The sequence below is a fragment of the Acinonyx jubatus genome, chromosome C1 (genome assembly GCF_027475565.1).
Source record: "Acinonyx jubatus isolate Ajub_Pintada_27869175 chromosome C1, VMU_Ajub_asm_v1.0, whole genome shotgun sequence".
NCBI classification, from domain to species: domain Eukaryota; kingdom Metazoa; phylum Chordata; class Mammalia; order Carnivora; family Felidae; genus Acinonyx; species Acinonyx jubatus.
Window position 1 is genome coordinate 176017906 of NC_069381.1, and position 27125 is coordinate 176045030.

Sequence of the window (27125 nt, forward strand, 5' to 3'; positions counted from 1 at the left end):
ACAATTTATAAGAAAAACCCTTCTTACTAAATGTATGACCAAGTAAGGATTTTAATCATATGCCTTCTCTGTTTAATGGTAACAGATCAACAAAGGCTGATGCATTCATCTCCATAGTAGAATAGTGCTGTCAACTGAACTGACCATCAGAACTCATGGCACCATCACTTTTGGATAGGACAGTGCTTGAATGGTCAATGTTTACATACTTTCACAGCTAAAATTTGAACTAAATTTATTTGAATTAATTTTAAAGCTTAATTCAGTATTACTTATAAGTATCAGAGCCTAACAGGTTGTTATATTATAACACGAATATATTCTATATGTTTTAGTTAAATGTGTACAGCTTCTTGTTTCTTCTGAAGACTGTAAACTTTTTAAAATCAAGAACCATGTCTTATTCAGCTTTTTATCCTTATAGTCACATAAGAGGAAATATGTAAAAGCTTACAGATTCAAATCTCCAAACATTACTCATTTGATAGCATAAGGAATGTTATGTAACCTTAAGCTTATTTGTCCTCTATTCAATGAGTGTAGTAATGTCTATGTCGTTGGGTTGTTTTGAGGCTTACTGCACAATAGTGTGTTTTAAATGCTTATCACTGTGCCTGGAACATAAAAATTAAGGTTTTGAGTAAACATCTTGCCTATTCATTTATAGGTTTTCTAATAAATACACATGGTTTGGGAAAAGAAAAAAATGGCAGCAGTATATTGGCTTGTATTTCCCATGTATCTTCCTAAAAAGTGAAGGGACATGATCTTTAAGACAATTTTTGTTTTATTAGACCCAAATCAAGTAAGTAGGGAAGAAAGGAAGAGTAGATGGAAAAAATAACCACAGGTCCATGGCATTATTATGAAATAGTGATGAAAAGTTTTGAGGCTTCTCTAATATAAAATAAGCCATCTTGGCAAACCAGAGACAAGCAGTCTACTAAATCCTTATTGATGAGACAAAAACACCTAAGAAGTCATGCTGTTGAACTTGAAAATTTGAACTCCTAGCCAATGCACTTCTTATAACACAAAAAACTGAGAGTGAGACTATTGAGCAGACTGCCTAATAGGAAACCATTTTTTGGACCAAAAAAAAAAAAAAAGATTTGTAGGTAGGTTCAATGAAATGTAATAAAGTTATATCTTCTACTGGATTTTATTCCTAGAGATCACAACTTGCCACCTCTATTCAGTGTCAAATAGCATTTTAAAAATAAATGGAAAATCTACAAAGAAGGAAAATTTCTTTTAGATCAAAAGTCAGAACTCTAATTTATTTACAGTCAGACCTGGCTAATCAAAATTACTTTGGTCCCTCCATCATTATTCAGATCAAAAACCTTTTAGATTTTTAAGTCAATGGGAAACATTCAGCAAGATTGGCTTACTAATTAAACCCTACAGAAATCTAAGTATGCGAATCAGGTAGGTATGGATTACTCAACTGCGATTAAATTTTCTACTTGGCTCACTCTTTATTTTCATAGTATAAACAATACATTAGGAACTAGAATGTAAAGATTTGTGTGAATCAGGAGAATGTGCTTGCCTGAACCTACAAGAAGTTGGAGGTTGGCAAGTAAGAAAGAAAGATTATGGCACCAAATGTTCCTAGCCATACCATAACTTAATGATTCTTTATTATAACTGCCCACTGACTCTCATTTGGCTACTGTCAGAGACAGACTGATAAGGTAAATGATCTTGAACAGATAAATCCTTTTCTCAGTACTCTCTGGTATTTGCCTCCAACATTCTTGGCTTCTAAGAGTCAGAGGTTCCATTTTTTCCCCCATTTGATTCGTCTTAACATATCACTTTAAATTTTCTCCATAGGTATGGCAGATTGATTTTTCATATTTAGTTTGCTCCCTGTCTTTCTTTCTGTTTCCCCCATCTCTACTATGATAGTACCATGCTGGCCCTCCTTCCTCCCTACTGGGGAAGCAAGTCCAATGCCTCTCACATGTTGCTGTCATTTTCATTCGTTACTTCTTAGATGAAGTGGCAATGATCTATTTGCTCTAGCAAATAAGAGGTAAGTGGGGCACCAGGAAGGACGTTCACATAATGAGGGAAAGAATCATATAACAGAAATGATTACTTAAAAACCAAAACCAAAACAAAAAAGCCTACATCATCATCTGTGAGTAATAATATCATTCTCTTCTGCTAGTTTTTAGGAACTTTACTAGTCACTGGTACAATTTGGAACACAATCAATTACCAGCCATCAACAGACTTAAAATAATCTTTTAAAGAATACAAGACTTTCTCCTTGCTCATTTACCATCCTGACCCAACCATCATACACATGACTTTGTACAAAGTTCCCTAGAATAGAAAAACACCTGTTATCTACAAAATACGTGTGATCTATCTAATAGTTGTTATCTTTCCATTAAAATAGACTTTTCCTGGCACGATTCTGTGTTTTCACTTTTGAAGGAAGCTCATATTTTCTAGTGCTGCTGAGGTTACCCAAACTTCCACTTTCAAACCCAGATCTGCAAAACTGCCCTCTGGCAGATGATGCTATTGTTCAAAACAAACAAACCAACTTTATCCGTGCTTAGATAAGTTTCTCTATATTTGGCACATAGGCAGTAAATCTAGAGCTCTAATTATATTATTCAACTGTCTGCACTTCATTAAATAACATATGTATTAAAATCAACATGCTTATGGTAGATTTTCTCTTTCTTCCATAAGTGATTCGAAATGTAAACGAGGCAAAAATAAGAATAATGCATGCCTTGTGCGAAAGAGTAAGAGGCTTATCCAGCCAGTACAGAGTCTGAATGATTTATCTGGAGATAACATAACAGGAAAAGCAAAGGTTCCCAAAGGTCTCGGAGTCTTTAGGATCATATACATACCTGTGGCACATGATCCTTCAGACACCACAAGTATCTCACTCTGCTGTTTGCATGCAGCCTGTCGCAGGTAGCACTCATTCTGGTAACTCTCCCCATTGGAGCCACACACAGGCACATAGTCACTGTTGCACTGGGGAACACACAGATATAAGCATATGGTTACTACTGGAGTCTGCATACCTTTGAGACCTTGAACAGAAATAATCATTTGCAAAAGAAAGTACTTGTTTTCATTTTCAGTAATCCCCATCATTTCCATTAAGTCTTTGACCTTACAAGGGCATCATTCAAAGATACAGAAAAGTAATGTCAAGTCGGGCCAATCAGTCATTTGATTCAGATGGGGGACGGGGGGAGACAAAAAGCTTCTGAATTGATCAGGTAATTCCAACAAAGTGATTGGACAAGCAATTGTAAAAAGATATTGCAAAAAATGTATCAACATTATTTAATACTGCTTTTCAGATATATGTCCATCTGGCTTGGTGGAAAGAATCAAAACACGCTACAACATTCACGTTATTAAAAATAAGTAATGCCTATCCGTGTTTGGAGCAGAAGTATATAGCTGCAATACCAATGAAGTCAGTTACGCCTTACTATGTTTTTTCTCTATTGAATTTTAATCTTTACACATTTCTAAATATTTGGGTAAGACATTTGGATTACTAATTCATTTGTCATGTATCTTTAGATCATCAGATATGGACAGATATAGTGCAAGAAAAAAAACAGCAAATGGAATACAAGGGAAAAATCGGTAACTATTGAAGAAAGGTTTACTGATAAGTATGTAAAACATATATATGTAAACTTAATTGATTATTGAAAAGTATGACTATTAATATATATTTCATAAAAAGAAAAGTTCATTTTTAAAACAACCTCATTACAAAAAAGTACACATTTTACAATGTAAATGAGGCAACCTACAGGGTATACTCATTGTAATATAATCACACTCTAAGGCATTAGAGATATTTGGCTGTGTCCTATACCTGCTAATTACACTAGAGATGTGATTATCTCATGATTACTACTACTGATGCTTCACTGTTTAATTGTAACAAACATAATAACCACGATGATTACTTATAAATACCCACCTATGCTAGAAACTAAGTAAAGCAAATCATACATACATATGCATGTGGAAACACTCTTCTGTTTCTAGTTCTTACTAAAAGATTTGGATTTCTCATGGCTGTAAGTACATACATAATTTTGTACATACAAAATTAACCAGTGATCTGGTGAGGTGGCTAGGAAAGTTTTAATGTATATGATAATAAACCTGAAACGCTATCATAAGTTAAATTCGACTCAAAGATTTATGCCAAAAAAAAAAAAGAACAGATTTTCAGTAAGGTTACGATCTTATAATAAAAAAAACTGAAATTTATTTTTTTACTCTATTTTCTTAGAATATCTGTACTTTCTCCCTCTCAATCAACCATTTAACTCTTGCTCTTTTTGTTTATGTAAAATGGCTTAATCACCCTAGTAATTTATAAATAAAATGGGATAAATCAATGTTCTCTGAAATAAAAAGTCTTATTTTATGAGTCTTGCTTTGTATCTGTTACTGGAAAACTAAAATAGAACTTATTAATAGTGATACACTTTTCTCCCAATAGTAAGTCCAAATTGTATGACACTCATATTATGATCTTCATAATTGCTAACATGATGATTTAGGTATTAAATCACATCTATTTAGAAATTACTTACATGTGATTAAAATCATTTAAATATTTTAAATATGACATATTTTAGAAATCTTCTGCACTTCTACAATTTCTAATCTACATATTCTGGAAGCTCTCTATGCAGTAATTCCTTTTCACAGTTATACTGTTGGCTCCCAGACTCAGTCTATCTATGTGATTATATTTTTTAATGATTTTTTTTAATGTTTATTTATTTTTGAGAGAAAGAGAGAGAAAGGGACAGAGAGAGAGGGTGACATAGAATCCAAAGCAGGCTCCAGGCTCTAGGCTGTCAGCACAGAGCCCGACTCGGGGCTCGAACTCACGGACCACAAGATCATGACCTGAGCCAAAGTCGGATACTTAAGCAACTGAGCCACCCGGGCACCCCTATCCTATGTGATTATATTTAAACTTCATTAGAACCTTTTACTAATGAGGATATTTAAATAGGTATTCACTTCTGATCAGGTGATAACCTATATAAGGGCTGCCTTCCACAACCTTTCTAAAATATATACGCATTTTTCAAAATGTTTTCATATTTTTGAGAGAGAGAGAGAGAGAGAGAGAGAGAGAGCGAGCAGGGGAGGGGCAGAGAGAGAGGGAGAGTCAGAATTCCAAGCAGGTTCCGCACTGTCAGTGCAGACCTTAATGTAGGCCTCCAACCCACAAACAGTGAGATCATGACCTGAGCAGAAGTCAGATGCTTAACTGACTGAGTCATCCAGGTGCCCCAACATATGTGGATTTTTTAACTTACATCTCAGAATTGACCTACCATAGGTCAATCTTCCAGTGAGCAGAACTGACGTAGTACCACATAAATGGTGCTCATGTCAGAAACATGGCCTGGGAGGATTTATGAGGAACCATTGACATTAAAATGGTATCTGAGCACATGGAAGAGAGATCTGAGAGAAGTGAACAACTGGTGACATAGTCTTGCTGACACTTTCAGTAGGCAGAAGGTAATCAAAATTAGTGTGATGGCTGGACTAGTTGGCTTCTCATGCTCAGGTTCTGGCATTCTTGTCCTTGGCTACCTGTTAATCTCCACCTTCAAACCTGCTTACATTACTCTGGGTCCACATTTTCTTCTTTCCAACCCCTGGAACCTCTCTATTTATCTTTCTCATCTACTTCTGCAGAATATTCAGATGTAGTCAGCGGACAGGGGGTGAGGGGTGGGAAGTATTTATTATCTCTGACAAGTGCTAGAACACAATGCCGATATGCATCTTAAAATATGGAATAAACTGATAAAGTGTTCCTATGCCACTTCTGAAGGACGCAGTAAGCCAAATGTGAACAGTGCTAAAAACAGAGCTGCCAAGTTCCATGCACAAGCCAAAAGGGAGATTTGTATGGAGCTGAAGAGAGCTCAACTGTAGATTACCAGCACGATGTTTTTGGCCTTTAGTACCACGACTTGCACTCATTAATATGAATAATGCAAGGAGGAAGCATACTCTAAATCCTTAAGCCTCAGGAGTGCAAGTCTGGTCCTCATTTCTCCAATTTCTCTCACTGCCTCGGTGTAGGACCTTGTGGACATCACTCAACAGTTAAATATTTAACAAGCTTATAGCTCAGTTTCCCCATCTGAAGTGGTCAACTAGGACATTTAGGAGGATTAACAGAGTCATGTTTCTAAAATACTTGGGAATATCCATGTAGGAAAAGAAACGTTAACTATTTGTCTCTCATGGTATGTATTGTTTTGAGTACAGCTGACACCCCGTCTAACGCTGATACTAAACACACGTGTCTAAAATTAAAGAAATAAAGGAAAACAGGATACCCTGGTACATAAAAATAGGCTAAGTACTATGTTAAAATATGCCAAATTATTGGAAATACTTTTTAGTGGTAATCATAATACTGCTCAGTTTCAGATGAAGGGACAGATTCAGACGTTAAGTGATTTGCTAAAGGCCACATAGTTGGCTGGTAAGAGAAAAAAAACAAGACTCAGGCCCAGATGGTTAGACCCATAAATGTATGTGTTGTACAAACCTCCTCTCAGGGGAACAGTGATCCTATTTTTCTTAAGATGTTGTAAAAATCTTAAGTTTGTTTTCCAAATATGTGTTTTCCAGTGGAATGGTTTTGCTCCAAAGTGTCCACATTGCTTAAGAAAGTAGCTACATATCACACTGGTGGGTTCAATGACTTGACACTCTAGAATATATGGAATTCATTTTACTACAAATGAACAAAAAATGTATGCGAGAAGTTTTTTCATATGATTTATTGCTTGTTTGGTTAATGAAGATTTCTTTTAGCTGAGATTTCAGCATCTAGAAGCTAGGTATAACTTACATTTTCTAGATTGTTGGCACTTTCCATGGAATCTGGCATGTAGAAGGCACTCCACAGATGTTAAGTGAATTCTTGTTATATTCCCAGTTGTCAAAGGCTTAAGAATAATGGCTTAGGATATGGTATGTTTCTCTTCCAAAAAAGAAAAAGATAAAAAACCTGCACATGTCCCAATCCTTTGATCATTCAATAAGCAACTTTCTCTTCTCTGTAACTACATTTCTTTAAATGAAAGAAAATACGACTTTAAGGGTGGGCAAGCCTGTGGTTATGGTGAAAGTGACTCTGTGTGACTTCTCAGGCTAGGTCATTAAAGGATACAGCTTCTGTCTGGCTCTCTCTCTCTTTCTGGACACTTGCCCTTAATACCCAGCCATTGTGGTATGAGGTAGGCCAAACTAACACACACAGAGAGATCCACATTGAGGACCCAGGTCTCCAGTTGATAGACTTATGAGTGAGAGCCCTGAGGAGAGTACAGAACCAAGCCTTTGAGTTCTCTCCCTTCCTCGGCTAATGCCAAGGGAAGCAGAGATGAGATATTTCCATCAAGCCCTGTCCAATTGTAGATTCATGAGCAAAAAAAAAACCAAAAAAACAAAAAAACAAAAAAAAAACGTTCATTATTTATTTTATTTTATTTTTTATTTTAAAAAATTTACATCCAAATTAGTTAGCATATAGTGCAACAATGACTTCAGGAGTAGATTTCCTAGTGCCCCTTACCCATTTAGCCCATCCCCCTTCCCACAACCCCTCCAGCGACCCTCAGTTTGTTCTCCATATTTATGAGTCTCTTCTGTTTTATCCCCCTCCCTGTTTTTATATTATTTTTGTTTCCCTTCCCTTGTGTTCACCTGTTTTGTTCATTATTTTTAAGTCACTAAGTTCTGGGCAATTTGTTATGCAGTCCTAGTAAGTGGAAGAACTGCGGATCTAAAACGTGCTTATTAAATGAAAACATTTAATATCTGAAAAGCAGAACTTCATCATATTTTTGAATTACAAACTGATAACTGGTCATTGTATGACCAGTGCTATCTATGAAAAACTGCATATGGTCCTTCCTCCCTCCTTCCCTCCTTTCCTTTTTCCTTCCTTCTCTTCTTACTTTATCCTTCCTTCCTTCCATCCACCTATCCATCCATCCAACTGTCTCTAAATTTTCCTCTCCACAACTGATTTATCAGAAGATTTATCAGCATGTCATCTGGGATTTAGATAGAAATGAGGCTGCAGGCCATTTCTGGAACTCATATCATCACCAAAAACTCAGGTGTACTACCTGTGATATTGAATTGTCTACAATAATTTGGTATTGTTGTTGCTGTTACTGATATTTTCATGTATTTTTGCATGTATAATGTCCTGGGAAAAAATGAGATTTGGTGTCAAAGGACCTAGGTTCTTACTTTAAGATCACCACTTAATAATGGTAATGGGCCTGAATTACCTCATCGGTAAAAGGAGGATAAAACAATTAACTCACTCAGTTGTGACAAGTAAAGGGTAGAATGTGTTATTTAATTTAAATTTAATTTAATTTAATTTAATTTTTTAAATGTTTATCTATTTATTTTGAGAGAGAGAGGGAGAGAAAAGAGAAAGCACGCCCAGGAGCAGGGGAGAGGCACACAGGGAGGGAGGCAGAGGGAGAATCCCAAGCAGGCTCCACCCTGTCAGCACAAAGCCCAATGTGGGGGGTCCATCTCACAAACAGTGAGATCATGACCTGAGCAGAGATCAAGAGTTGGATGCTTGACCAACAGAGCCACCCAGATGCCCCTATGTTTATTTTAGATCATCTAAGAGAAGTGAAGGCAAATACATGTTCTCTTTAGTGCTTCAATAATAATCCAAGTTGGCAAACTACAGATCACACCCACGCTTCCCTTTGAAATTTATCTCTCAGACAGAATGACCATCGTTCACATTCTAATTTGAATGAAAGAATTTGTGACTGTATCCATAAACACAGGAGACTAGGAGTAGATAACCTCAGCTAGTTTAGACTAGGATATAGGAAAATAGATTATCAAGACATCTATCTCCCTTATATGGAGGGAAAACACACACACACACACACACACACACACACCAAAACCTCAAATTCATTGGAATGTACTAGAAAGGAATGAATCAAGATACTCTTAGCCTAAAATATCTTATTATTCTTTGCACAACTTGTGCATTTTCTTTGATCTTGAACCTAAATCAGCCACTCTACAGTCTTAGTATGTATAGAGTCTAAATTTTCCATGAAGGGAATGTTTATTTTCTCTTGACAGACTGACATCTGTCACAAAGCATAAGCTAATAGCAGTAAAATCTAGTAGTAAATTTAAATACTATAGGCATTAAAAAAACACATTTATTTTCTTATTCAAACTTGTTTTCATTGCCCTCTCCTCAATCAATTCCACTGAACAATTATTTAAATTAATGACAAATGTAACTGGCTGACCAAAACATGAAAAGCACAAATATTTTTGTTGATAAAAAGTTTTACCAAAACCCTTTGTGGAACCTGAAAACTGAATACAGTTTCTTTAATAAGAAAACTATACATTTCCTTGTAGTAGCATGCACCCATTTAGAATTTTGTGAACTCCATTATTTTTCTCTTGTCGAAATCTTGTTAGAATTATGGTTTTTCCTTTGAGGAACATTCTTTTTGGTTCATTTTATACTGCTCATGAATTCACTTCTTATGCCTACCCTGGGTCATGAAAGTAAGACCAATTTATGGGAATCACAAACTGTAAGGGGGAAAATCCACAAAATCCTTTGGGCCTTTAATTACTGATTTGTCCAAACGTAACATTTGGGGAAAGTATGAATTGGAGAGTTTTCATGCTCTACCTCTCCCATGTAGTTCATTGAAAAAACATAATTACATTGTTTAGTGCGGCTGGAGACCTTAGAGGTTCGTGTCACATGCATATTAAATATGCACAAATATGTTTCTAACACTATAATATGGTCTGAAAGACTGTAGTGTGGTCACAGCAATATTCACCCACCAGGAGGTGGTGCACTTTGCAAATATTAGTTGTTTTATTGCTTTTCTTAGAAAGAAGAAAATAATTTGCAAGAAGCTTTTAACTTATCTACAAACCATTCAAACTATATTTAAATCTGAATTCCCTTATCTCTTTCACTGGGAGGTCAAATTCAATTCAAAATATTTAATTTCATCAACAATTCTAAATATTGCATACTATAACAAGTTTTTAGACCTGAATTTCACTTTAATGTTTTCATTTGTTCTGTAACATTTTTTTTCTTATTTTTTTAGTTTTGCTTACCCAGTCTGGGAAAAGTTTTACCTGATCTCACTTATATAGTTTTGTTTATGCACGTATTTCTTGGTTGAACCTTATGTTAGATTTCATGTGTATTTACAAAAGGAATTCAGCAACACTCAAAGGTGAATATAAGACATTAATACAATAGCTGTGGTAGTTGAGGGTACATATGCTTATGTAAACATTCTGAGAGAAAAGAGGGCTTATAATTTACGTGGTATAAAGCATTTGTTAGATGATGGCTATAATAATGACATGAGTTCTATCTTCAATAGATACACATAATGTAGTTTTGATGATACAAGTGCTACAGTCTCCATTCTATTTACAAAAAAATTATTTTATTTATTCTTTTAACATGAGGCAAACTCCATCTTCCTAACATTCATAAAATGACCTGCAGCTATTTGCACTCTTTCGGGTTCTTGGGAGATCTAGCTGTAATTCAACGTGATACCCATGAAAAGTTGATATATATTAATAAGTTCCAAGATTTCCAAAACTAGCACAGTAGTTCTGAAGTCACGCTAATAAGGAGTTCATTTAAAAACTTAACTGGATTGCCAGGATCATAAGACCCAAGGCCATTAAAACAGAGCAGTATGATAAAAAAAAAAAAAAATGACAGCCCCAATCAAAAAGAACAAAAGTACAAATCCACACTTCTTATCCATTGATTGTTGTAGCTACTATCCCCAGCAGTTGTTGAATTATAAAATTCTTGCTAGATGGGACACATAAACCTAATTTGCTTCTGACACATCAAAGGAACAACCTGAAGCTTTCTACCTCCAGTGGCATTTATAACTCTGGCATACACATTTCTCCAAAAAGCTATGTCTTTTTGACATCCGTTGGCTCTGTTGGCAGGACAACACTTTTGCTTGGTGCCAGCTTTCCTCTTAGCTTGCACAGCTATAAATTGCCAAGTGATGGTTTGTAAAGGGAGATCCCTTCTTTGTAGTCTCATCAATGAAGAAGAAGACGCAAATATCAGGCTTCTTACCTTGAACTGACAGACGCAAGTCACAGTGTCTCCAATTCTTAAACATTCCCCATCAAATTTACAGGTGTTGGTGTCACAGAGGAAGAGATCATTTTCTCTGTCATCATAACCTCAAATTTAAAGAAAATATTCCAGTCATTTAAAGATGTTACAGATTTTAAAAACAACCACAACAAAAGCACTATCTTGCAGCTTTAAAAGAATTGCTCTAAATTTTTATTCCATTAACCACAGCTGTACTGCAAGGTCATTCTCTACTGATAACCTCCAAAATCTAGTTAAGTGATCAATATTCATTTCTTTTTTTTCACAATTCTTTTTTAATGAATTATCTTTTAATATTCTCTTTTGATTGTGCTATTTTATTTTAGCCAGAGTTAATACTGGCAGCAGTGAATGAAGGTTTATAACTTGATCCCCAGCTTCTTTATTTTTTTTTCTCATTAAGTAGAGTACAGTTTATGACCCCCCCCCCAAGCCTACATTTTAGAAAAAAGCTGTTGATGGTCTCTGAATGTCATTTTACCATTTTTCCATCCTTAACCATTCTTTTGCCTTAAGGTCTGAAGCAACCCCTTATTTGGAATTTCTCCAGACAAAGAGGAAAAAAAGCCCCAATAATAAAGATAAACAGGCACAGTGTTTTCTGTGATGGTCTGTCTGGCTCAAATGAAGATTGATCACCTCTAAGTTAACAGGGTGGAGGGGGGTGCCAGGTTCTTGAAAACCTGCCTTGAAAACAAGTTTATTCTCTTTAGTCTCTGCAAATCTCCTTAAGATATCCGGCTCATAGTACATCTCTTGATTGCCAACCTCAATTTCCCATTTAAGTTAGTTATTTCCTAAAGCGATACTGTACTTGGGATGAAGCAAACCAGGCATGTTGGTCTACAAAGCTGTGACCATTCATTTCAAGCACAGGTTGTTTCATAGCCCTATGATAAAGCACCTAAAAAAGTGACCAGACACCTGAAAACTGGAACTCAGCTTTTCAAAAATAACATACATGCGCCCATGAACCAGGAATAAGTTAAAGAAGACATGCTAAATTTTATAAAAATACCAAAGTTAGAAATTGCCAAAAACAGAACAAAGGCAATCTATTGACCCAAATCTAACCGGGTGCAAATCTCAACCTGTCTTTAAAAAAGCACAAACTATCATGATGCATAATAATGTTCCTCATGGCAGTAACAACCTAGGACTACATGTTCTTTCATCCTATGAGTTACAGTTGGCCATTCCCACCTCTCCAAAGTTACACACACTTCAGCTTACATACATCCCTGGAAGCCACTTTGTTCAGAGCCAGATTTAACTACAGCAGAATTATATTTACAGAAGATGAAAAATTACATGCACGCTTGCTAAAACTAGAACAGACCAGACCTAGGGGACAATACCCAGGCATGTGAATGCAATTTAAAATGCCAATGAAACCACACCACAATCCCGCCCAGTATACTCTGGGCTGTCACACTGAAATGCAAAGCCAGCCCGGAGTACAGCAACTCCCATCCTCAGGCCCTATGTACTTAGGAGGCTTCGGCTGAGCAAAGCCTGCCAAGCTCTCGCGTTCAGACTCTGAAGGGACCCCGGCAAGCAAGAAGAGCGCCGGACCCACTCGGAGGAAGCTTGCCCAGAAATGGAGTCAGCCCGGGGTCGGTTCCGCCCGCCCGCAGGAGCCTGCCCGCCTCGGCTATGCCCACCCAGGCCTGGGAGACCGACGACTGATTCTTTTCTCAACTTCCCTTCCCCATCAGGAGCTTGGGGAGGCAAGAGAGAAGCATCTCTGGGCTGCAAAAACACGTCTTTGAAGGAGGATGTGGGAGAGAGGAAGAGACGGAGAGAGGGAAAGGGAGAGAGAAAGGGGAAGACAGAGAGAGAGATTGATTCTCTTAAACCCCAAGCTCCTTTAGAATCCGTGTGACCTGGTCTTGAAAGCAAGACCAGGGCACCCCATGGCACTTTTGCCAGAAATCAGTGTTTCCCCTGCAGTCACTCTTGGATTTATCGCTTTCTCGCTTGTTCCTTCCCATAAAGTTATTTCTCGCTCGTTTTAGCTAGACTTTTTCCTTTCATGATGGAAAGGTTCTGTTTTAGTCCCCACCCCCCACCCCCCCAGCCCCCAAGGACTGGTGCTCATTTCGGTGGATCCACAAAACCATCCCGTCCAGTATTTCTTAAAATATCCGCCGCTCTAAGGGCAAGAATGCAAAAAGTTCCTACACGTGTACTTTTTGCCCACCCCAGACCCCGTCACCCCCCCCCCCCCCCCGCCCCAGCTTCCGCAGCGGCCTGGAAGGTTCCCAGTGCTCCTCGGGGTGGAGGTCGGTCGTCCGGGAGGTTTGGGGCAGTAAGAGGCACGGGGCTGAGGAGACGCACTAAGGTGGGCTTGGTCTGCGCTGGAAACGCGTCCCCTCTGCGGGGCCGAAGGGGGTCGGGCGCTGGGGTGGTGGACTTACCAGAGCAGTTCCAACCGGTGGGCGTTTGGCAGTCACTTAAGGAGGTAGGGAAAGCCGCGAGCTTCACCGGGCGGGCTACGATGAGTAGCATCACCGGCAGCAGCAGCAGCCAGCAGAAGCCCTCGCAGAGTGTCCAGCTGCTGCACTGCCGCGGGGACTCCCACAGCACCATGACTAGTTCGCGCAACTCTGCAGTAGCAAACGGCTTCCGAAGAACACGCGATCGCGGGGGCCGGGCAGCGGGCTACTGGGCATCCCGCGGACGGCGGCAGCAGAGGCGGCGGCGGCGGCAGTGGCACCCGACGGGGAAGCAGCAGCCAAACCCGCGCATGGTCTCCGGAGTTTCAGCAACATCCAGTGACCCGGCCCAGCCCCGGGAGCGAGAGGGTCGTCCGCCGAGAAGCTGCGCCGGAGACTCGGGGGGCTGCTGCCATAAGGAGGGGGATCTGGGAAGCCAGGGGACCACGAGGAGACCGGAGTCCGGAGGGCGGAGGAGAGGAGTCCAAGGAGGCTGCTGGAAGGAGAGTCAAAGCGCCCCACAGCCCCGCAGCCGCCTCTCGCGCTCTGCCGCCCGCATCCCTCTGGCGTTTGGGAAGCAGCAGGTCCTTAGCCCGCCCGAGATCACGTGGGAAGAGGCAGGCGGGCGCTGATTGGCGGAGCGGGATGCAGGTCCCGCGAGGGAGGGGTCGGCGAGGAGGTGCAAGGAGGAGGCGACGGCGGATGCCACAGATGGGCCAGCTCGCCAGGCGCTGGCCCGAGTGCGGCTAGGCGGGGATGGCTCGGGGGAGAAGCGCGGGCTCCAGAGTGGGCGACTCTCACAGCTTTATATACCACCTGCCCTTTCACTTTCCGCCCCACGACCCCCCCCCCGCCACCCCGAGCTCTGTGTCCGGTCTAGGGCTCCCCGATCTAGCTCCCCTCGTCAGTGCGTGACCCCGGGCTGCGAGTGCCAGCCGCGGCTGGGTGGCGTCTCTCCGAGCTGCGGCCGGCGAGGGCTGAGGTGGCGGAGGAGCGGGAGCAGCAGGGCAGAGAGGGGAGAGAGGGCCCAGAGGAGAGGGTGTCCTGCTGGCGCCCCGCGCTCCTGCGTGCGGGAGCGCGCCGCCTGTATCCGGATTCAAGCTGGGGAAATCGCCGCGCGAGCCCAGGAACCTTTCTCTGGGGAGGTGGCAGAGACCAGGAGAGGGTGAGAGGCGGTGGTGTGAGAACAGCTCTGGCCGGCCTGGAAGCAGCAGCAGTTTCCCTCGGAGCCTGCGACCCGGAGGCTGCTCGCCAAGCTGACTCAGCCAGCCTTGCAGGCTCTCTCTCCTCTTCCTTCTCTCTCCCTCTCTCCCTCCCCTCCCTGGCCCCCTGCAGCTCCGACGCAGCCCGGGGAGCCCAGACTCTGGAGCCTTCTCGTCACTCGCTCCTCTCCAGCCGGGAGCGTGTTAGTGCGGCTGCCCGGGAGGCGCGGGGAAGTGTGTTCCGGAGGTCAGATTGGCACCGCACAAGTGGTCGGGGAGAGGCGGGAAGGGCTCCTCCGCGGCAGCAACGGGTGGGTTGCGGGCGCAGCCCCCGGGAAGCGGCTTCCCAGAAGAGCGGCTCACTCGGGCGGCGCGGGGAGCGGCCCTGCGCGCTCTAGCGGATCTCTCCGCCCCATCGCCGGCGACCCGGGGAGGCGAGAAGGTCTAACTCGACTGGACTATCTCGCTCGGAGCCCTTCTTTCTTTCGCTCCAGCCGGCGCTGAGCAAAGGCGTAGCGGGACCCGCCTTCCGCCTGCTGCATTCTTCACGCAGTTAGACACTCTTTAGCCTAATGGTATTTTAGTCGCTAGTAACCGGACCGAGAGCTTCCCGGGACGTGGATGGAGAGGAACATTTTTCCGTGGTGACCCGGGTCGTTATTGCGGTCACAGTGTTTTGGATGACCTACAAGGAAGAATTTTCTTTTCTGTGTGATTGTTTACTGATTCAGGATTTTTCTTTTTTTTTTTTTCTCGCAGCACCCTCCCTATTTCTCTCTCCCTCCCTCCTTCTTTCCTCTTTCTCTTCTCTGCCTCCTCCCACCTTCCTTTTTACCTTTCTTTCTTCCTTCCTTCCTTCCTTCCTTCCTTCCTTCCTTCCTTCCTTCCTTTCTTCCTCCTTCCCTTCCTTCCTTCCCTTTCTCTTTTTTCCCTTCCTTCCTTTCTTCCATCCTTCCTTCCTTCCAACCTTCCTCCCTTTCTTTCTTTCTTTCTTTGCCCTCATCTCTGTTTCTCTTTTTTAGAATCTCGCCTTTCCCCCTCTCCTTCTGGTTCCCCGAATTTAGAAGAGCGTGTTTGATAGTATCTCACAGGCAATTAGCGTCCATCCCCAATCACTTAAAAGAGGCATCAGTACACTTTGAAAGCAGGGACTATCTATCTTTGGCAGGCACCGTCAGAAAAACAAATTGTGCCCGAGCTATCCTTTTAAGTACCTTAACCTCCAACCTCCTCCCACTTCCTTGCTTTTTAACTTCTCCTTTGAGAGATGTGATCGTGCAGCACCTCAGAGCCTCAAAGAAATCTCATCTTTTTTCCTGTGAAACCCATCCCTTTATCTTACATCTCCGCCTCCGCCCCAAGATTACCCCCCAACCCTCGCCCACTTCCAAAGATTTCTGAGCCTCAGTGTCTCTCACTCCTGGCAATTAAGTAGCAGATCCCAGCATTCTAGTCGGTGGCATCTCGCTTCTCACCGACAAAGACTCCATTAAAACAGATCAATTAGACCAGACGTTGGAGGCATCAGAAAATCGGCTTCCAGACAGCGCAGCTAAATTCTTTAAGGAAACGGAATGCCCATTAGCTACAGCTGCCAGCCGATATTGCAAAAACAAGGAATCAGGGATGTCTTTCGCTGCACCCTTTCAGCAGAAAAGGCAACATAAATATACACTTAATGTAGATCAAGATTTAACAACTCCCAGTTCAGAGTGAGGACATGTCATTTTCCATAGCAAGGCTGGTGTGGTAACTAATCAGGCTTATGAAAATAAGTCATGCTTAAAACTAAAGGCAAAGTCCTTAAAAGTGTTTATGCAGTAATTATGATAATGACACGGGACCTGCTAGGAATTCAGTACTTGGCTGTATAAGTAGAATTTTACAGCACCTCTTAGCAGAGTAGAACTGTTATTGAATTCTCTGCTAAGTAAATTTTTGGCATGCTTTCTACTAATATGTACTCTTCCTAAGACATTTTGCCCAAAGTAACTTAAAACTCCAAAGGAGTTAATTACTGGTTGTGACTGGTTAACAAATGCAGTTACTTGCACAGAGGTTCTTTAAATTACTAAACAGTTTCAGGCAAAGCCTTTCCAATAGGAATGCTGTGATTTTGTTTAGCTTGCTTTGTACTTGGTGTTAAAGTGCCACCAAGAAACAAATTCTGAAACTGGAAGGCACCACCAAGTGGCAGAAGAACATCACTCACTGCACAGAGCATAGGATTGCTGAACATGTAAATACAAATATATACGTTATTTAGCCTCATCATTAGTACCAAAGAAATAAACAGGGATTACATTTTATGGCAATGAAGATTGGATTAGTGATTGGATTAGTGCTTCAACTTTTCCCCCAACAGGTCAAATCGGTTTCCTTATTAGAATTGAATTTAAAACTAGGTCTACAAATTGTATTTTGCATCGTGCATTATATGAATACTAGGTACACAATCCAATCTTGTCATGCATTTGCAAAATTTCTTATTTTCAAGGAGTACGGAATATTTACTTTCAATATCCCTGAGCTAAAACAGTTTATTTATGGCACACACACTCTAGAATTGACTCAGAGGGTGAGAGTCAAGTTATCATATTTTTAAGTACAAACAGAACAGAATTTTTTTTTTCCATAGAGATTTTTTTCAAAGTTTTTTTCTCCCCTTACATGGAAAGGGCATTGTTAAGAATGGTGAGATTACTCAGAGTTTTAATGGGGGTGCAGGTGGGGGAAGGGAGAAAAAGTTATTCCAGAACAAGAAACATTTAAGATAAATAAATAAATCTGGGAAAATAAGACATACTGCCAATCAGAGCTCTATCTCCTTTCTGATCTCTAACACTTTCTGATGTTTCAATAATAGTAAGATATATAGTATGCTTATTAAGTGTCAGACATTGTTTCCTTCAGGAGGAAACACATTTTTAAGCTCCGCAAAACCCCTATGAGATAAGACATTCCTTTATCTCCATTTTATAGAAAAGCACATAGCTTCTTTTTTTAAATGTTTATTTGTTTTGAGAGGAGGGAGGGAAGGGGGAGAGAGAGGGAGAGAATCTCAAGCAAGCTCCACGCTGTCAGCACAGAGCACAGCATGGGACTGGATGTCAGGAACCCTGAAATCATGACGTGAGCCAAAATCAAGAGTTGGGCAGTTAACCCACTGAGTCACCCAGGTGCCAGAACCAAAATGGCATATCTCTTTTAAAGCATCAAGGGGCTTGCCCACTGTAACAAACTCGGTCAATGGCACAGCTGGGACTCAGCACAGTTTTGTCTGTCAGAGCCCAAAACCTAAATCACCATTTCTTGCTGGTATGGCTACTACCTCGTAGCTTCTATGAAAGGAAACTAACTAGGAACATATTCTTTCTGTCCATGCAGCTGCTTTGCCCTTCCTATGGAGTACCAGTAAGACCCAAACATTAAATTTCATACTTGCAATTCTTATTAATTACCTCATATGAATTACTTAAGAAGCTGTTTAAAAGGAGACAAATTCCAGGGGCGCCTGGGTGGTTCAGCCGGTGAAGAGTCCAACTGGTTCAGGTCATGATCTCCTGGTTCGTGGGTTCAAGTCCTGCGTCGGTCTCTGTGCTGACAGCTCAGAGCTTGGAGCCTGCTTCAGATTCTGTGTCTCCCTCTCTCTCTACCCTCACCCCGTGGTCTCTCTCTCTCTCTCAAAAATAAATAAACATTAAAAATAAATAAACAAATAAATAATACACAAATTCCAGGTCTCACTAGTAGGATGTTAATTCAGTTTGGAGTTGGACCATGGAATCTGTATTTTAATATTCTTCCTTGTTTAAGAACTAAGGTACTACCTACACCTATATAACAAATGAAAGGATATCTGGATTCTTGCTCGGTTTTCACAGGACTTTTGGCAGAGAAGGTTCTAAGACAAGATAGAGGCTTACACTCTAAAAAAATAAAAATTAATAAGAAAGGTGGGGGGGGGATGCTTGCCTGGCTCAGTGGTCGTGAGTTTGAGCCCCATGCTGTGTGTATAGATTACGTAAACATTTTTTTTAAAAACATAAAGGCTTATACTCAGTGTATAGATGAGCTTTCATTCATGTCTGTCTCTATATCTATCATTAAGTATTGAATTTCTTTATGCATATGTTCACCAAATATGCAGTAAACTTCTACTATGTCTGACTTAGTAGCTTCATGACTGTGAACAGTTTTCTCATTTGTAAAATATAGGTAATAGTAATACCTACCTCCAAGGGTTCTTCTGAAAATTAAGGGAAATATAATATATGCTTTAATGATAATGGCCGTGGGGTGAATCTCTATACAGAATGAATGAACACATAAATATGTGTATATAGTCAGGTATACATTTATATATAATAATTTATATAAAATATGTAATTAAAAGTAATTAATGATATCCAAGATATATATGTGTGATATTAGAGTGTACAGTATGTTGATTATTAATAATGAAATATGGTATCATTTTCATATCTAACCCAAAACCTTATTTTCTAGCCTACCTCGCTTATATAGACACAAATCATTATATCCTTAGCTTTCAATAGCTTTTCCTCAGCTATTTACAATTTATTATTATAAAAAGTACATGTTATATTATCAATAACAAGTATATTAATACATCACGTATTTAATTTGTAGATCAAATGCTATTCATAATGTTTCCAAGATGTCATCTTCATTTCAGGCAGAATTTTTTTTTTAACTGAGAGTAAATTTGCTATTTTTCCACCCTTTGCTGTAATTATTTAATGATGCATATATAACAAGCCATGATTTAAAGAAATAATTTTATAATGTAACTTTTCCTATGCCTTATTGATTCCAGTGCCCTTAATTATTTTTCATAGTTTATGTTTAGATTTATAATTACAGTGATAGAGAAATAGTGTATTTCCTCTTATGGCAATGGGCCATGATCACCTGGGGAATTAAAAAAAGTACTTATGCGGAGTCTTTACTCCATGACCTTGAGTCTCTGGAGGTAAGGTGGAACCAGAAGCTTGAATCAGTTTGGAGTGAAACTGCTCTGTGTTAGGTGGGGTTTTTTGTTTTTTTGTTTCTTTTTGGGTTTGGTTTTGGTTTCCTTTGGTTTTGTTTGTTTGTTACCCAACTTACTTGTGTCAGTGGCAGAGCAGGTCTCTTGGGAAGTAATATTCTCAACCATTTTGTTGCTCCTTCTACATAAGTGTTTCTTCCTCCTCTTCCCTACTCCCCCAAAAAGAAGAAAAAGAAAAACTGAGGTGGAGAAACTTCTGTCATAAAATAAATTTGGGAAAGGCTCCGGATAAACTCTACTTAGCTTCACAATGCACATTTGCATATTAAAGGCTCTGAGGAGCCCTGCAGTAAAATCAAACCAAAACAACATCAAATAAAACTAAACACCTATTTAACTTTATTGAACTCAGGTTTTCCAATATTATTTGATCATGGAATCCCTCTTAGCAAGAAAACACTGCAATAAACTATGGCAATGGATTTCCATTTATTACACCATTAGTAACAATAGTTTAAAGGAATGAAGCTTTAAAAAAAATTGTGTCAGCATGTTAGATAAGGCTGGTCATTTTCTCTGGCTTCTCCTTGCACAGAAACGGCAGTAAAGCCAGCTCACAGTAGGGTAAATATTCCGCAACTCTTATTTTCTGATGCAACTTTCCCTGTCATTATAAACATTATAAATATTCACAACCTTTAAAATTTTTCCTTGGTTTTCTCTTACATAAATTCTAAATTAGATAGCGGTATTTCCGTAGCAGTGATTATAACATAGGAAAAGATGCAGATTGTATCTGATAACACTACTTTGTGAAAAGCTGTGGCTCACATGTGGAACATGCTAAAAGTATTTAAATAGAAACTTTTGCAAGGTCTTAAAGAGAGTTGAATTGACTTCTTTACACCTCTATGCTTACTGCTTTGCATTGCAGTGAAAATCCAGACACTTAGCCCCTCACTGGCTATTATTAGAGCTTCTGATATGAGGGCAGGGCAAAGCTTTATGACAGGGTAACTGTGAATATGGGAGTTGGAATCTTTGACCTGACATTTACAAGCTGGGCATCCATGGAGAAGTTACTTAGTTTCTCTGAGTCTCCGTTTTCTATTGTCCAGAGTTATTTTTATTTCTTGAGTATCAAAAAGAAATTTAGCCTGGTGTAAGAAAAGAGAGAATGTGGTGTGGGGCTCTAGAGGAGGAAGAAGGCAAGTTACAGGAAGGACTAAACTCTATAAATAGAAAGCCATCCAGAGAGTTAAGGCACAGGTTCATTTCATCTTTCTGGGGCAGCAGCATCTTTTTTTCTTTTTTTTCTTTAATGTTACTTTAGCTATTTCCATTATTCTTTCTCCCTATAGACTAGTTTCCTCTGCAATCCTAACATCCCCATCTCAGATGTCTGTTTATAAATTGCATTTAGTTGCTGAATATTATATATGTATTATTGTGAAATTGTATATATTTAATTTTTTTTAATGTTTATTTTTGAGAGAGACAGAGAGACAGAGCACAACTGGGGGAGGGGCAGAGAGAGGGGAAGACACAGGATCTGAAGCAGGCTCCAGGCTCTGAACTGTCAGCACAGAGCTGATGTGGGGCTCAAACCCACAAACCATTAGATCCTGACCTGAGCCGAAGTTGAAGTCGGACCCTTAACTAACTGAGCCACCCAGGTGCCCCTATATTTTAAATTTTAGTACATCTGATAAAGGAGAAGAGATGTTTCCATGACAAAATTATTTAATAACCATAAAACTAGTTTATTTTTTAGTGTATATAAATTCTTTTTCCCTTTCTTTTTCTTTCTTTCTCTTTCTTTCTTTCTTTCTTTCTTTTGTTGCTGTCAATAAAAAATTTACTTGTTTTAAGAAAATCCAAATGCCGGCATTGTCCAAAAATATTTAACGGGTTTATTTATAATTGTTATAGGGTTGAACTACCAAGACTTGTTCATTTTGACTTGCATTAATGCTTTAGGTCCCAACATTTATATTAAAAATTCACACGCAAGTAGGGGCGCCTGGGTGGCTCAGTCGGTTAAGCGTCTGACTTCAGCTCAGGTCACGATCTCGCGGTCCGTGAGTTCGAGCCCCGCGTCGGGCTCTGGGCTGATGGCTCAGAGCCTGGAGCCTGTTTCCGATTCTGTGTCTCCCTCTCTCTCTGCCCCTCCCCCGTTCATGCTCTGTCTCTCTCTGTCTCAAAAATAAATAAACGTTAAAAAAATGAAAATAAAAAAAAAATTCACACACAAGTGAAAATGGAAAAACTGCCAAGACCTGCTTTCTGTCCGGTATGTTTCCACTTGCAACCATATGCGTAGGTACTTTTTGACCCCACGGGGCTCACAAAAAAGAAGAAAAATTTTTTTCAACGTTTATTTATTTTTGAGACAGAGAGAGACAGAGCATGAACGGGGGAGGGGTAGAGAGAGAGGGAGACACAGAATCTGAAACGGGCTCCAGGCTCTGAGCCATCAGCCCAGAGCCTGAGGCGGGGCTCGAACTCAGGGACCGCGAGATCGTGACCTGAGCTGAAATCGGCCGCTTAACCGACTGAGCCACCGAGGCGCCCCGAGAATTTTGTTTAAAGAATGAAATATGTTCCATCATAGTGGTTTCTTAAGCACATTCTCCATGGGCGCAGCATGCTAGCTGGATGCCTTTGGCATAATTGTTAACATTTGACATGGATAAGCATACAGGGTGGTGTCTTCAAAAACAGCTCACCAGATAGGCCTCACTTGCCTTCTGCAAAGAACCAATAGCTACACTGAGGAAGCACAGATTGGTCTGAAGCAGTTTCTCGCACCACACCCTGGAAAGGAAGTTAGGGAATCAGAAGTCCAGTGGACTTCTGGTAGGATCTAATTTCAGGGACGGCCACGGTACCAAGCCTGTAATGATGAGGTTTCTCCATCCGTCCAGTAGAGGGCGCGCTCTTGAGAGCGGTTTTTGTAGCTAGTTGCTTCCTGGGTGCTTTACCACAGCTGGATTTGAGGGCAGTTTCAGCTTTTTAGGAGTCATGGTATAGAGACCACCTTACTTAGCTCCCTCTTCTTTGCTTGGAGCTTGGCGAGCTAGAGGGGGTGCTGGAGTTAGCAAACTCTCTTATTTATTTATTTTTTTATAAATCCTGACTCTCATATATAAGATTTGCTTTCCGTGCACAATAATTAGTCAAATAATATTGGATTTCAAAGATCTTTAATTTCAGCTCAGGGACGTCATTCTTTGTCTATGTATATTCTAAGGATGTAGCAAAATGCTTTATACATAGTTGACAGTCAACAGATGATACTAAATTATGCTATAGCTAAGCACGTTAATGAACACATTCCAGAAATTGGAGCTATTTACACTTTTACCAGGAAAGATAGTGAAATCACTTTGGAATAATCTAGAAGTTCTCAGTGAAACTTTTAAAAGGCAAGACTTATTTTGGAGTAAAAAGCTGGCACTAAGAAGGTGACGGTTAGAGCACATCAGGGAGCGCCTCAGCATCGGGCAGTGGTTTGAACTTCTCACTTCTTCTATCCAGGTGTTTCCTCCTGAGCAGCTGTTAGTCTCAGCACCTCCTGTGGGCAGTACTTTATTCTGGTCCCAGCCTGTAACTGTGCCTTTATTTTTTACCACCTTTGTATTTCCCGTTGCTTCAGGTCAGGAGATCAGCCACTCAATTCATCAGACCATGAAATAAATAACAATTATCTTGTTGTCAAATTTGTGGTTTTCAAGTGATATGAACAAAAAGAGAGAAAGGTAGGCAGCAGGTGGTATTTTGGGTGCCTCTCTCTCACACACAAACCACATCTATGTATATATATATATATATATATAGACACACACATGCATGCATATGTGCACGATATATAATGTATACATAAGTGTATATATGGGAGCATGCATACCTCTATACACAATGAACAATTCAAATCATAAAGAGATGATATAGAGTCATCCTGGCATCGTAGCTCCTAGGTCTTCTCATTATATAAAGGTAACTGCTGCCACTAGTCTTTTAAAATCCTTCTAAATGTATTCAGACATATTTTCTCTCTCTCTCATAGATAAAATGTATAGAGACATATTTAAAAATGCGCGGAGTACATCAATATGCCATGGAATAGATAGATAGTGTTATGCCCAGAATTCGTGATCCCCAAAGACCACCAGGGAGCCGAGTCCGATGCAAAAGGAAAAGAGCCTTTATTCGAGCTAGCTCGAGCTCAATCCCCTACCTGCACCGACGCAGCGGTGAGATACCAGGGAGAGAGAGCGAGTTTCAAAAGCACAAAGGTTTTATAGGGGTCTAGGGGCAGTTGGTGAGGTAATGGCTGTGGCCTCAGCCGATTGGCTGGGGAAGGGTCGTGGCCTCGGCCGATTGGCTGGGGAAGGGTCAGAGTCCTGTTACGCAGGTCGCTGGGCGTGTTTTGATCAGGAAATTTGAACGGGTGAGCGGGAGGTTACTCAAGGGGAGGAGGCGCGGTCTGAGGTTTCTGCGATTTTCCCGGGAAAGGGGTCATGTCGGGGACATAGTCACTCAAGGTGGAGGACACAGAACAAGATGGAGTCGGCCCGCATAGGCTCGCCCTTTCAATAGATAGATAGATAGATAGATGATAGATCAATGAGACAGAGGAATTAAAAGGATACACACTCATATAAATACACAGATAAATATCTTATATATTTATCTGTATTCATATGTGCCTGCATATGTGTCCTTTTGATTTGCAAATGGTTTCTCAACCATATACACTGTTACATTTCTTGCTTTATTTTTTTTAATGTTTATTTACTTTTGAGAGAAAGTGCAAGCAGGGGAGGGAGAGAGAGAGAGAGGGAGACACAGGATCCCAAGCCGGCTCTGCAACTCACATACTGCGAGTTGGTGACCTGAGCAGAAGTCGGACACTTATTCGATTGAGCCACTCAGGCGCCCCTATTTCTTGTTTCATTCGCTTAATAAACACAAGGAGATCTACTTCATTTGGCTTGTATAATTTCATGAATAAATTTGAATGTCTCAAATTTATTCAGGTTCTTATTTATGGACATTTGCCTTATTTTACTTTTCAAATCGAAATTAATGCAGCAGTGTTATATGATATAGTGTCTTTTCCACACGGGTATCTACCCCCCTCCCCCCAATTAAGAAACGAAAGGACACGCCCACAGCACAGCTGTGCTTGTAGAGGGAAATACTGAGGTAGCTAACCAATCAGAGCCTTACATTTTGCCTCTTAACTACTCTCCACGAAGAATGTATTTAACCTGAGTACAATATTGGAAATATTAGAAATACCTTTCAAATTTAATTCTGATATTCTTACACACAAATGTGACAGTTAGACAGGATTTCTTACAAGGTGATTTTCTTCCATTTGCTGTCATAGTACATGATGACCCTGGTCAAATTTAATGTAATGTTAGTTGCCATATTATAAAATTCAGTGTAATGTGAGCTGCTTTTGAACTCTTTCCAAGGAAGTTTAATTATATCATACAAAGATAGTTGCATCTGTTAGACGTACAAAGGACAGTGTTTAACATGATACACCAGTGTAGACAGAGTGATTTAGCTCTTCCCTCTCACAGAGCTAGATCATTCTTTGTCTGAGTTACGGAATCTTTAAAAATGACACCTTTCCCCCTTGCATACACAATTGTCTAGGGATTAGCAGTGACGCACACGGCTTTAGGGTAATGGCCAGGACTCTGGATTTGCGTTGGAATGTAATTTCAAATTCTGGTTCTGACCCTTGAAGCCTTGTGAAGCCTCATCTCACTGATCCTCTTTATACCCTTTTTATATATGTAATGTGACAGTTACAATATGAGGATTAAATGAGATCTGTAATCTACAAGGGTCTCTGTAATAGAATAGGTATTATTTGCTGAAGTGTGTACAAAACAGAGGCAAGTTTATGTGATTTGGTCTTTGCTGCTGAAGTCTGAGTCAGAAACGATGACAATTACTGGTGACATGTCAGCCCCCAACACTCTGGATTGGGAAGTCACTCCTAATGGAAGAGCGGGATAGATATAATAAAATGTACATATTTGGATCCGTTAGTTAAGTATATTGTAAATCATCTCATTAATGAATTTTCAATATTTTTTTAAAGTTTATTTATTTTGAGACAGAGAGAGTGAGTGAGGAGGGGCAGAGGGAGAGGGAGGGAGAGAGAATCCCAAGCAGGTTCCGTGCTGTCAGCACAGAACCCAACACGGGGTTTGATTTCATGAACCGTGAGACCATGATCTGAGCTGAAGCCGAGAGTCTGACGCTTAGCTGACCGAACCAAGCATGTGCACCTAAATTTTCTTCCAGTTTTTATATGTGAACTAAATTCACTAATTCCAGAAAACTAGAAAATTTTATAAGACAGGACTTACGTGCTTTATTTATTTATTTTAAATGTTTTTATTTATTTTTGGGACAAAGAGAGACAGAGCATGAGCAGGGGAGGGGCAGAGACAGAGGGAGACACAGAATCCAAAGCAGGCTCCAGGCTCTGAGCTGTCAGCACAGAGCCTGATGCAGGGCTCGAACTCACAGACGGTGAGATCATGACCTGAGCTGAAGTCAGATGCTTAACCAACTGAGCCACCCAGGCGCCCCGGGACTTATGTGCTTTAAGCACAACTAAATCATTTTGTCTAAAGCAGAACATAATGGGTTTTCTTCATAATCCATCACTGTTATGAAATTTTGATGTAAGATTTTTCCTTAAGTAAATGAAACTTAATAATTTAGAAGTTTTTAATATTTTTTAAGAGTTTTATATTTGACTTTACATCTTTAATATATTTGTGATATATGATTTCATAAATAGATGGGAGAAACAATGTCATTGGTGAATGTGGGAAAAGCCAATGTTAATTTTATGACCAAATATACTTTTTTAGGTCAACTGTTTAATTATGTATTAGTACTAATGTTAATAGTATTTACAAAGTACTTGCTTCTTACCAAACTGTTTAAATAATTCCCATCATACTTACAACATAGGTATTTTTTTATTTCTATGTTGGAGGACTAGAAATTAATGCTGAAAGACATACCCAGTGTTTTCTAACCTAAAATTCAATGTTCTTTAAGTATGAACTTATTTCTCGAGTTGTCAAGATAACTACAAAGAACTGAAAGAAAGCCTCTCTAGCCTGACTACATGGATAGTAAGTATCGTT

The 27125-nt window shown here is 40.1% G+C and overlaps 1 protein-coding gene across 4 annotated transcripts in view; it reads right to left on the reverse strand.

The window, feature by feature from the left end:
• Positions 1–13937, reverse strand: part of TMEFF2 (transmembrane protein with EGF like and two follistatin like domains 2) — a 229275-nt gene extending 215338 nt beyond the window's left edge. For all 4 annotated transcript variants that reach the window (XM_053215471.1, XM_027054368.2, XM_027054361.2 and 1 more), the window contains exons 1-3: positions 13699–13937; positions 11234–11343; positions 2886–3015 (exon numbers count right to left, since the gene is read on the reverse strand). In XM_053215471.1, the coding sequence (XP_053071446.1) occupies positions 2886–3015; positions 11234–11343; positions 13699–13870 (412 nt within the window). In that variant the 5' untranslated portion in view covers positions 13871–13937. The remainder of the gene's footprint in view (positions 1–2885; positions 3016–11233; positions 11344–13698) is intronic.
• Between the last annotated feature and the right edge of the window lie 13188 nt (positions 13938–27125).